The 13,189-nt window shown below is 45.4% G+C and overlaps 1 protein-coding gene across 1 annotated transcript in view; it reads left to right on the forward strand.

Moving 5' to 3' along the window:
• Positions 1–219: 219 nt before the first annotated feature.
• Positions 220–13,189, forward strand: part of PTPN18 (protein tyrosine phosphatase non-receptor type 18) — a 54,569-nt gene continuing 41,599 nt past the window's right edge. Inside the window, exon 1 of the mRNA XM_055003541.1 lies at positions 220–334. Within this exon, the coding sequence (XP_054859516.1) occupies positions 242–334 (93 nt within the window). The 5' untranslated portion in view covers positions 220–241. The remainder of the gene's footprint in view (positions 335–13,189) is intronic.

The following is a 13,189-nucleotide window of genomic DNA, read 5'->3' on the forward strand; positions in this document are numbered from 1 at the left end:
CCAGAAGAAGAGCAGCACAGACTTCTGCTGATACCGCTTGGACTGCCTGGAATTCACACCCTGATTGTTGTGTGGCAAAGCCGCATTCCCTTTCCAGGAGAGGACAAAGCGTCAGTCAGGTCTGGGCCCATCCCTCCAGCTGCACCGGGGAGGCGTGGTACAGGGACCTGAACTTCCTCTTAGCCTTTCGCACTCCTCAGTTCCAATTCTGCATCGGTCGGTCCCTCTCTCCAACAGAGGGATGAGCCGTTGTGCAGAGAACCTGAGGGCCTTCCTAGCCCAAGTGGAGGCTAAAGCAGGGCAGGAGAAGGGGCAGCTGGCTGAGGAGTTCCAGGTGAGTGGCTCTCGCTGGGAGGGGAGAGGGTGGCTCAGCAATGACTTGGTTTTTCCCTGGCTTATGCCGGCCAGCTCCTACTTGTTTCTGTCTGCTGCAATTAGGGATTCTTGATTTCGACAGGAGCACGCAGCCGAGTTCCCCCCCCCACCCTGCCCTTTCTGGGTCTTCTTATGAGCAGCAGGGCAGGCAGAAACCCAACAGGTGCAGCTTTTTTTTTTTTACCACTGCAGCTCTCACTAAACTTCACATTTGTTGAATTTCTGCTTTCTCTGCCATCGGTAAAGGTACAGGTGCCGTCTAAGAAAATGGGCAACTGTTCTTTTAGAACTATCAAATTGAGAATGAGGTGCGGTGCTAATCCTTTTCCGGAGTGGGATTCGTGTCTGGACAGTAATCGAGGGAAGGGAAGATGGAACAGGTCCTGAGTTGCTAATCTGTGAGAATAAAAGACGGTTAGCGTTCTGAGAGGCAGTGTGGTATAGTGGATAGAGTATAATATTAAGATCTGGGAGAACTAGGTTTGAAACCCTACTCTGTCAGGGCAGCTTGCTGAGTGATCTTGGGCCAGTGACACCACACCCAGCCTAACCCACCTCACAGGGTTGTTGTGAGGAGGCGAGGAGACCGATGTAAGCCGTGCTGGGTCCCCATTGAAGTAAATAAATAAATATTGCAATTGCTAGAAGAGCACAAGACGTGCATGTCGTGCACACAGAATGTGCAATGGCACCGTAGCCGCTGCAGTGTCCTGTCACATCCCTCCCTTCTGGACACTGTTAAGTGACCAGGCAGAGGCTAAAGCAGTGTTCTTTGGCAGAGAGGAACCGCTGAGGGGAATCTCCTCGACGCTTGTGTCCATGGATGGGTGTCACATTCCTACAATTTGTGTGATCCGTTTCAACAAAAAGCAGGACTTGCATTCCCCGCCCCTTAGATTTCTGGGGAAAGAATAGAAGCAGCATCAGGGAAAGGTCTGTCTGATGGCCCTCCGGGGTAACTGGTTGGCCACTGTGTGGAACAGGATGCTGGACTAGATCGACCACTGATCAGATTCAGTTACATTCAGATTTTTAATTTACACCAGTATATAAGCCAGCGGCCCTGACCTGGATAGCCCAGGTGAACCTGATCTCATCAGATCTTGAAAGCTAAGCAGAGTTGGCCTTGGTTAGTAATTGGATGGGAGACCTCCAACGAAGACCAGGGTTGCAGAGGCAGGCGATGGCAAACCACCTCTGTCAGTCTCTTGCCATGAAAACCTCACCAGGGGTTGCCATAAGTCAGCTATGACTTGAGGGTACTCTCTACCACCCTATAAGCCAATGAGGTCTGTGATTCAAATCTCGCTTCAGTTGTGAACACACTAGGGGGCCCTTTGGAAAGAAACACTCTCTCACAATCCCCCACCCCATCTGGACCCACTTCACAAAGCTTTGTGAGAACTTACTGAGAAAATGGCTGCAAAAGTGCTTTGAATCGGTATAAAGGCAAAGTGCTCTTGTTACGATAGCACATTGAATCTGTTTTGTCTGTCACACCTCCTCTCAACAAATGGGTAGTGTTAGAGATCACTACCCATTTTACGGAATAACAGTTTCTGGGGCTTCTGGGTTGGGAGCCAGGACAACTAACCAGGTTTGAAACCGGCACACATTTGTAGCATGGACATGCCTAGTTGGTAAAGTATGCAAATTGTAATTTGTCACATTTGGGTCTGACCAAGAATTATAACCCAGGGCCAATTTATGCAGATGAAGGGCAGGCTTTATTTTCATGCTGGGATCACCAATAGTCGGAGCAGTTTTTTTCTCACATCCCACTAGTATCCCTAACTGTACCCCTTTTCCCATATAGATGACTGCAATTTGTTCCTAGGCAGAAAATTTCATTTCATTTTTATTTATTTATTTTCAATTTCTAGTCCGCCCTCCCCACAATGGCTGACTCAAAGCTCTGCAGTTGGGTATGCTAGTTTGGTGTAGTGGTTAGGAGCAGCAGGACTCTAATCTGGAGAGCCAGGTTTGATTCCCCACTCCTCCACTTGAAGCCGGCTGGGCGATCTTGGGTCAGTCACAGCTCTCTCAGCCTCACCTACCTCACAGGGTGATTGTGGCGGATAATAACAACACACTTTGTAAACCACTCTGAGTGGACATTAAGTTGTCCTGAAGGGCAGTATGTAAATTGAATGTTGTTGTTGTTTTGATGATGATGATGATGATGATGATGATGATGATGATGATGATGATGTGATGTGGGAAAAATCTAACCTCCCATTCCTGAAACTGGAGGCCAAACTTCATGATACATTATTTTGGTGAGTCGGGTCCGGATTTCCTGGACCTAACTTCTTTCCACACAGCTGCTGCACATGCAGCTCCAAATCGCCCATTTTGATTCAGGAAAAAAGCAGGGGGGCAGGAGACCCTCGTTCCCCCACACTGCAGTTTCAAGCTGAATCGGACTACTGACTCTTTTTAAAATGATGTTCCCCCCCCAGCTGCTGTGTGGTTGTGAAGAAAGTAAGAGCTAAGCTACAAGTGATGCCTGACACAGGTTGGACACTTGTCAGCTTCCCTCAAGTTTTGATGGGAAATGTAGGCATCCTGGTCTTGCAGCTGTAATGGAGAGCCAAGCTGTAAAACCAGGACGCCTACATTTCCCATCAAAACTTGAGGGAAGCTGACAAGTGTCCAACCTGTGTCAGGCATCACTTGTAGCTTGGCTCTAAGTCATGTCCGGGGAAGCTAGACCTGGCTCACCAAAAAATGTATCGTGTAGTTTGGCCATCAGTAACCTGATACCACATTCTGTTGGATGTGTATTCAATATGTTGCAGGGGCCATCAAACTATTATTTAATAAGAGCTGCTTCTGAGTGATAAAAACTATCCTCTACTCCCCACCCCATTTCCAAGTAGGGTTACCAATTTCAGGTTAGGACATTCCTGGAGATTTGGGGGCAGAGTCTGGGATGGGAGGGGTTTAGAGGAGGGGAAGGTCTTCAACGGAGCCTAATGCCATAGAATCCACTCTACAAAGCAGCCATCTCTTGTCCTCTAAAGATCAGTTGTAATTCTGGGAGGTAGCCAGGTCCTTCCTGGAGATTGGCAACCCTGCTGCCACCTTACCAAGTTTTATTCTTTCCTAAAACTAGAACATGGAAGAGCATCAGAAATATAGAAGTCAATTAAGCAGCACAGAGAATAACCCTATGAAATAAAAGCATTTTTAAAGTTTAGAGCAGATCTTTTCATGGGTCTTCTAGGGCGTGCACAAACTACCCCGCATCAGTCGCTGAACGTAGCTCTTGACCACCTTTTAGGTGGAGCCACAGAGATCTTTGAAAAACCTTGGGTTTGCCTGCTCCCGCTTGGGAAATTCATAGAGATATCAAGCATTGCCTGGAGAGGGGGCTCAACCTCAACAAACGGTGGTTTGGGAATTCAGAAATAACAACAAACAATATTTAGTACTAACTGTGGTTAATCAACCAGCTACAAACCCTAATTTGAAATGCCAGTGCTAACACTGGTGTTTGTTGGACTGCTGGTACTCTTATGCCATGACTAGCTGTGGTACCTTTTATTGGTGTTTTTGTAAATTGCTGGTCATTGACCGTGGAAAATAAACTACTACTTGATATTTAATCAAGCAATGGTTTATTATGACATCTGAAACCAGCCAACAGTGAGAAAAGTTGCAATTTTCTCAAGGAGAAGTGATTGAAGTTTGGTGTAGTGGTTAAGAGTGTGTGGCTCTTATCTGGAGAACTGGGTTTGATTCCCCACTCCTCCCCTGGGTGACCTTGGGTCAGTCACAGCTTCTTGGAGCTCTCTCAGCCCCACCCACCTCACAGGGTGTTTTGTTGTGGGGATAATAATAACATACTTTGTAAACCGCTCTGAGTAGGCATTAAGTTGTTCTGAAGGGCGGTATATAAATCAAATATTATTATTATTATTATTATTATTATTATTATTAATGCCAAGAGAACTTCAGCCCCTTCCTAATATACCTTAACATCCTAATGATGGGCATTTTGGTAGTCCTTGATAAGATATGTCAAAGTTTGACTTGATTATACAGTCACCTGTTTGTGAGGCAGCTGGTTTCCAACCAACTCGGTCGACACAGCTTTTCCACATCCTGCCAGACTGTTGAGGTGATGAGTCCTCACTCCTGAATCAGTCACTGCTTATCATGTGCCCAGATGTGCCAGAACAGGTCACATAGTAGATGACTCTGGATGGGCTTAGTTAGACGGGTTTGTTGGAACTCAGAGCTTCCTCAAAGATGGTGCTCTGTGTCAGGGAGTAGAGCATAGATTGTTCTACCCTTCTGAACAGTATACGCATTGATCCGTCTTCTCAAAAATTCTTTGGACTCTCTTTTTCCCTCCAAGGATCAGGGAAAGACAACACAAAGCCCAGTTTCAGCAACTCCACTGCCACCCCTTCAACAATTTGTTCCTTACTAATACTGTCTGTCCTTGTACTTCGTGGCCTAAGATATATTTTGGGGGATAAGTGAATTCTGCCATGAATGGGGTGGAGAAACCAAGCTGGCAAAGGGGATTGATTCAGATTAATTAATCAGATTAAATAATCAGCCACAGCCGGTGTTATGTAGCAGTTAAGAGTATTTGGCTATGTTGGGAGATTTTGGTTTAAATATCCATTTTTGTGGAGCGTATTGGTGACCAATCACGGTCCCTCACAGCCTAAACTACCTCAGTGGAGGAGAGGAGAATCAAGTATGACACCTTTATTTCCTTGGGGAAATGACAGGATAAAAATGTGCTAAATAAATAATCTGATGGTGATGAAACCAGCTTGCCTCTTCATCTTCATTTCATTCAGAGGTAGAATTATGTGCAACGTAGCACTACGGTTTAGGGCCTCAGATTATGGGAGGCCTCTAAATACAAAAAAAAAAAATCCCTCAAGGTACCAAATTGCCACTTTTTGGTAATGTTACAGAGCCTCTTAAACTTGACATTGGGGCCTCAGGTTGTCTTGATCTGGCCCTAATTTCAATGGAATGAAGAATCCTGCAAACCAGTTTAATTTGGCAAAGCAGAAAATACACATTGGGTTTCTTGGAAATCAAGCACAAGTGTGAGTCTGAATAAAATAGAGCAAAGACACGGGTGCTTTGGGTCTGTTGAACTCTGGAGCCAGGGCTGATTTTCATCTCAAGGCTAGCTCTTCCTACAGTTCTCCTCTTTTCTGGCACGTAAAGGTGTACATTATAAAAGAGGGTTGCCAACTTCTAGGTGGGGCCTGGAGATCCCCTGGAATTACAATTAATCTCTAGATCACAGATCCGTTCCCCTAGAACAAATGGCGGCTTTGGAGGGTAGACTTTATAGGATTATATGCTTCTGAGGTCCTTCCCCTCCCCAAAAGCTGCCATCCTCAAGCTCCAAGGGAGTCTCTACACGAGCCATCTTATGAGAACGCTCAAGCGTAGAGGCACAACGTTAGGAAGCGTAGTGTTAAAAGACAGCAAATGGGGAGGTGAAATTGACAGAGTCTTTGGGGAGGCCAAGAGGAAATTAACAAACCCTCTGAGGAGGGATCTTTTCCAGCTCTGTAGAGAGGTGAAATTGACAGAGCCTTCAGCGCTGCCTTTTTAAACTACACTTCCCAGCTAGCATTGTGTCTCCCTACACATGAGCATTCTCGTGTGAGATACCTCATGTAGAGAGACTGGACTTCAGAAATTTCCCAACCTGGAGCTGGCAACCCTAAAAAACAGTATTTCTGCACAGAAAGAAGACTTGTGTGCTTTCTTTTTCAGAACGAAACTGATCTTGAAATAGATCGAGATGGGTAGCCATGTTAGTTTGTCTGTAGCAGTAGAGAAGAGCAAGAGTCTAGTAGCACCTATAAGACTAACAAAACTTGTGGTATGGTATGAGCTTTCATGAGCCACAGCTCGCTTCTGTGGCTCACGAAAGCTCATAGCCTACCACAAATTGTATTAGTCTTATAGGTGCTACTGAACTCTTGATCTTGAAATAGCAGCTCTTAACTTTCCAGCGGGGAACAGACAGTAAATGTGATTGTTTCCCCAAGTCTACCAGGCTAGATACTGAAAAAGCAAACGGTCATTTTTGTTCTTTCTCAGCCACTTAAAGAAACAAAACACAAACTATACATATTACATCAACAGACCACATTGCCCTGGGCCATTATCTCTGGAATCCCCCCAAATGATTGCCTCCTCCAGGGCCATTTCCACACGGCTTACCTTATTATTCTGCAAAATAGCGAAATCTCGTGAGAAGATGCTGTTTATCGCGTCTTCTCATGCGATAACAGCGTCTTCTCGCGAGATTTCACTATTTTGCAGAATAAGGTAAGCCGTGTGGAAACAGCCCAGGTTCCTCACTGGTTGCTCTGGGCTCTACCCCACAATACAGTGTTCTGTCCCAGGCCCCACACAGGTTCCAGAATCCACCCCCTCCCCAAGCACACCTATCTAAAAGAGTCAGCCTGCATAATTAAAAGGCAAAAGAAACTGGGAAACTTTCCCTACATACTTTTGGCCAGGGAAGGATATGGTAAGGTGAACTTCCTGGTTTGCAACCACAAGGGTCAGAAACTGCCATAGCCTTTGGAAATAGGGAGAAAAAATCTTACTTTCCAGCCTTCCTAACAGTGCAATCCTAAGAAAAGTTACTCCAGTTTACACACTTGTGTTTGAATTGCTTGAGTTGTGTTCAAGAAGATACTGTATGGACACTGGTTACTTTACTTTGAAGGTTTATTCTGTATAAGTTTCTATTGGATTGATGTAAGCAGGTACTATGAACATTTGAATACACAAACTGTTGATTAAATATTCAAACTGTGCGTTAAATATTGTATATAGTATTGATTATAACCCCCGTGGGTTTTTTCCTTTTAGATTGCATTTGACAGACGTGCCAGCCAATTGAATGCTGATTCAATAATTTGTCTTGCCCCTTCCCCCTGCCCCTTTTTAGGCACGCTATTCATGTTTTTGCACTGTTTAAAGTGCTACACATGCATTTATTCAGTTAAAAGTTCATTCATTCCCTTCCCCGGTTAAAAAACAAAAGGAAACAGAGAATCTGTTTTTTAAAACGCTGAAAAACTACAGCAGGGAGAAGGGGAAATTGGTGTCCTTACATGTTCCCAGACAATCAGTGCTGTGCTCAATTGGCTTTTGTGGCAAACCTGAAGTGCAGGTTTCCCCTATACTCCAACCAAAGAATAATTCTTCTGAGGCCTTCCACTACAGGAGGTTCTTGTGGAGTAGGTGAGTATAAGGGTGGACCTGCCACCTCTCAACAGGGCTATACATAAATTTCCCTAACTGGTCAAATAGTAACTCCTCCCCCCACCCCAACCATTTCAGGTTGGGAAAACAGTGCTGGGGAGAAGCTTTATCCCCTTCTCCTTGCACACCGTGGTCCAAGTCTGAGAACCAAGCTACAAGTGACGCCTTACCCAGGTTGGACACTTGTCAGCTTCCCTCAAGTTTTGATGGGAAATGTAGGCGTCCTGGTTTTACAGCTTGGCTCTCCATTACAGCTGCAAGGCCAGGATGCCTACATTTCCCATCAAAACTTGAGGGAAGCTGACAAGTGTCCAACCTGTGTCAGGCGTCACTTGTAGCTTGGCTCTCAATCAGGCACCTGCATTTGAATTTGAGTTTTTATCCAGCAACTCTCCCAGCCTACGTCTGCTTGACAGTCCACGAGGCCAATCCAGGGCCAGCCCTGGGACCAAGACCTTTGATAACATGACCAGAATGGCTGTTTCCTCCTTCCCTCCCCTCCCCTTAAAGAGCCCCTCCCCCATGCGCTATTGGTAGGGGCAGATGGAAGGGACCACTATCTTGGGAATTGTGTTTTAGCATTTTACTGTATTTTATTACCACTATAATGATCTGGTCTTGTTATGTTTTAAATGTATTTATACCCTGTTGTGACCCGCCCTGAGCCTGCTCGTGGGAAGGGTGGGCTTAAAAGTCCAATGAACGAATGAGCGAGCGAACGAACAAACGAACGAACGATCAACCGAGTCCATGAGCTTTGTGGGTCCCTCCCTTTTTCTTCATTTCCACTGTTCTACACACACTGTCCTACACGCACTGTCATCATAAGACTGGAATTTTCACAATAGTGTTTTCGCTTAATATCTACAAAAGCCCTAACCGGCAGCTTGCTCCCCATTCAACAGGACAACAGTCCCTCTCTCAGCAAGTATAATCATGAATGTCTAGATGACTGCTATGCATTGCGTGTGCAATTTTGGGCATCCAGTTGCCATGTCCCCCCATCCTACCCCTCCACCCCCAAAATTCCAACAATAGTATTATTGGATACCACCTTTTCAGGACATTTGTCTACATCTATGGGCAGTTTCAAACTGGAATCAAAGAGATATCGGCTACGGGCGCAGTGATCCATACTCGGATCACTGTCATGCACTCTACATCGGGTTGCCTTTTCAAATTCAAATGTATTATTATTACAGTCAAATGACCAGCAAGAAAAAGATCACATAAACAAACCACAGTTCCTATCTACATAAAAAGAAAGGGAGAACAGGTTTAGTTCAAACTATTGTCATACTCTGCAGATAATAAATCCTGAAAAATAAAACTATCTTCAATCTCTCCTTTTGTTAAAAACTTCCGCTTGTTTATGACCAAAACCAATATTTCGCTGCTGTCAAGGATACAGTTTTCTTAGTATCTTCCAGCAAATATTTCAGTAGCACAGTATCTGCAGATTCCAAATAATTATCCAAAGATTTAAACTTGGAGAGTAATGGATTTACTAACTGCTGCCTCTCTTCGGAACACAACTTACAATGTAAGAGAATATGAGATTGGGTTCCCTTTGAAAACAGTTCAGAAACGTCAATTGGTCCAAAATGTGGCAGCCAGTCTATGGTCAGGAGTTGGATACAGGGATCATATCACCGTGTGCTGAATATGTGCATTTGTTACCCATCTGTTTCTGGGCATGATTTTTGGTTCTTGGTGCTGGTTATTTGTAAGGCCCTAAAGGGCTGGGACCAGGTTACCTGAAGGACTGTCTCCGTCCTGTCATACTATCCAGCCCACCAGTTAAGATCTGCATCTCAAGCCCTGCTCTCTGTGCCCTCACCTTCAGAGGTGAAACAGGTGGCAACTGGAGACAGGACATTTTCTGTGGTGGCCACAGAACTCTGGAACTAGGGTTATGAGTTCCCCTTACCCCTCCCAGCAGGATGGGGTACCCAGTGCTTACCTTTTCATCACTCCTATTGTGTTCTTTGCACATGCACGTGCCTGTGTGATGATATCACTTCTGGTAATGTCACATCTAGATATCATCGCACAGGAGGCTGGAAGTGACGTCATCATGCTGCCCAGGCCGGGTGCGTACCCAGGAGGCGCGTTCCCATGCCTTTCCCCCTGCCCGCCAACCAGGTGCGTGGTGGTGGAGGGTGGGAGTAAGGGATTTCCCTCTCCCACCCAGGGATTGGTAATCCTATCTGGAACACTCTCCCCATTGAGACTTGTCTGCCACCTACTTTACTTTCTGTAGGCCCAAGGCCAGAGGGAAGGCGGCACGGAATAGCCCAGGGCCAAGCTAAAAGTGACGAATGACACTTGAACAGCAAGTGGATCAAGTGGAAAGCAAGTGGAGGGCAAGTGAACTGGGAAGAATACACTTGCTGTTCAAGTGTCATTTGTCACTTGTAGTTTGGCCCCCAGTCTCATCAGATCTCAGAAGCTAAGCAGGGTCAGTACTTGGATGGATGACCACCAAGGAAGACTATGCGGAGGAAGGCACTAGCAAACCATCTCTGCTTCTCACTTGCCATGACATGCCCGAACTGGGTGACGGCATATATACACACAAGCATCCGGCCAAAAGACATATTGTTACCCAAGCTTTTATCTTAGCGGCTTTTTAAGAGACTGCTTGTGTTGTACTATTGATATTTGTGCTATGCTATTGATAGTCAGTGATATGATTTTAATGGCTTGTTTTTATGTTGCAACGTTTTTAATTGTAAGTCACCTCGAGCAGGATTCTGAAGAGGAGGCATAGAAATATCCTAAATAAATAAATAATACATCCAAGTATATCCGGGAAGGACCTTCTAGGTGCTGGGAGAAATAGGAAAAAAGTATGTTTGATAGAACGACTATGAGAGATCCTAGGCCTAAAATGATGAACAAAGAAAAAACAAAACAGGAAATAAAGCTGTTCCTTTAATATGATTTTGATCTGCAGCAATTATCAGGAAATATTATTTCAATTCCTGCCTTGAAAAGCTTCAACTGCCCATTTCCATTTATTAAACTTCTATGCAGGGCTTTTTTCTGGGAAAAGAAGTGGTGGAACTCAGTGGGTTGCCCTCGGAGAAAATCGTCATATGGCTGGTGGCCCCGCCCCCTGATCTCCAGACAGAGGGGAGTTTAGATTGCCCTCCGTGCCGCTGAGTGGCGCGGAGGGCAATCTCAACTCCCCTCTGTCTGGAGATCAGGGGGGCGGGGCCACCAGCCATGTGACTATTTTCAAGAGGTTCCAGAACTCCGTTCCACCACGTTCCGGCTGAAAAAAAGCCCTGCTTCTATCAAAGGAACAAGACTCCCCCCCCCCCCCGGCCCGGCCGGTTGGCAATGTTACTTGTGCAATGTGTAGTATGGTTCTCCGAGTGACATGATACCAACCGCTCCTAAGGTACATCTTGCCTCGAGGGCAGACTCATGTGTTACATAACACCCCACCTGACCTGGTGAAACTTTGGGTGGAGATCGGTCCTAGACAGAAATCTGTTAGTGTCTCAACCAATTGGGGATGAGAGACAGGCATTATACTGGGAGAACCTGCTCTGGAGCTCCCAACAAGGTCAAACGAAGCTTCTGTGTTCTAAAAATAAATTCGGCAGAAGCTTGTGAGATTTCATAAAAATGTCAAGGATCTAGGTAGCGCTTGCAGGGTTACTGGAGGGCATTTGCTAGTGTTTACTAGCAGAGCTGAAGGGCCGTTTCTGTTCTGCAAACGAAGTGTTCCATCAGTCCTTATAATTATAAATGAAGGAGCTATGTGGTCTCCTAGACTGCTAAAACTGTAGGCGTGTTTCCTATAAGACTGTCTGGACTTCTACAAGAATTTAACCATCATTTCGGTTCTAAGCAACCACAATAAACAGCAGGATTTGTCAGGGCAACCACATCAATCTATCTAGCACTGAGGGCCAAGCTACAAGTGACGAATAACACTTGAACGGCAAGTGTATTTCTCTCTGTTCACTTGCCCTCCACGTGCGCTCCACTCAATCCACTTGCCATTCAAGTGTCATTCGTCACTTGTAGCTTGGCCCTTAGTATCAGCTCCTCTTAACCAGAGCACCAGGGACTGAATTTGGGACTGGAGCTGTGTATTTGGGTGCCCCCAAGCTGAAAATACACCCCAAAATCACTGCTTTGGGTCAGTTTAGGTATACCAGAAATAACTTAGAACATTCCCTGAATTCCAGGACCAACGTTCATTAATCCCCTGTAATCTGGGGAATGTTTCAGGTTTTGGGGTGGGGCGGGAGAAAAGAGGAAGCTTGCCCAGCAAACAGCTGTTTGGTGGTACCTGGTCCCTTTAAATTTTAAAAGTTTATAATTTTCATAGAAAATAACCCTTTCAGATTTAAAGCGGTGCTGCCAAGCAGCTATTCTGGTACTCCAAAAAAGTGGACCCCAAAAGAAAACCAGAATTGGACTCCTGAACTGGTAAAGGCACCCTCCCAATTCAGAACAACAAAGCAGATGATCTGTGTTTATCCAGATGTGAAACTACTGGATTTTTTTTTTAAGTTCACACCCCTACTTGAGACCTTAGGTGTGTCAAGCAGGTGCTGTACCACTGACCTATGGCTCCTCCTTGAACCAAATGACAGCCAAAGGTTTGCAAGGAGAAGGAATCTTACAAAAGATTGGGAAGCCCTATGGCTGTGCTGTTTTTTAAGATGGCCAGGGGAAAGAGGGAAAGGAGGATTTGCTGCTCCAGCTTCCAGACAGAGAGAGAGGAAAAGTAGGAAGGAGGAGATGGTGATAGAGGCCTTGGGCAGCAAAGCACCTTGAGTCAGGGCCAAGCTACAAGTGACGAATGACACTTGAACGGCAAGTGGATTGAGTGGAGGGCAAGTGAACAGGGAGAAATACACTTGCCGTTCAAGTGTCATTCGTCATGTGTAGCTTGGCCCTCAGTCTCGATCATTAAGAACCCAGAGGACTAAAGGAAATCCTAAAAGTAATGATTTTTGCGAATTAAAGCCAAGCTTCCACATCTATGCATTTTTTGTCCAAGCAGCTTCAATTTGTCTAATAGGCTGAGAAGGATCGAGTAGGTAAGGTTGCTATCCTTTTCAGACGTTCAGTTTTGGCACTGCAACTGTGTGCAATGGGAGCATGTCCTGTTCCAATGTGTGCCATCACCTTTTTGCATGTCGTTTCCACGCATGTACAGCTTGAGTACCTGTGAATGGAATCCCAGATTTTTTCAGATAATGTGTTCATGCATACCAGAGACATAGGCACATGGAAAATACATGCCTTGCTTCATGCATAAAAAATGGTGACCATGAATATCAGGAGGATGGTGCGTAGCATGTGCTCCCATTATGCATAGCTGTGTGTGTGTTATGTGCCGTCAAGTCGTCTCCAACCTATGGTGACCCTATGAATGAAAGACCTCGAAAACATCCTATCTTTAACAGACTTGCTCAGATCCTGCAAACTGGAGGACGTGGCTTCTTTGATTGAGTCAAGCCATCTCCTTTTAGGGCTTCCTCTTTTCGTGCTGCCTTCCACTTTTAAT

The sequence above is a fragment of the Eublepharis macularius genome, chromosome 19 (genome assembly GCF_028583425.1).
Source record: "Eublepharis macularius isolate TG4126 chromosome 19, MPM_Emac_v1.0, whole genome shotgun sequence".
Lineage (NCBI taxonomy): Eukaryota > Metazoa > Chordata > Lepidosauria > Squamata > Eublepharidae > Eublepharis > Eublepharis macularius.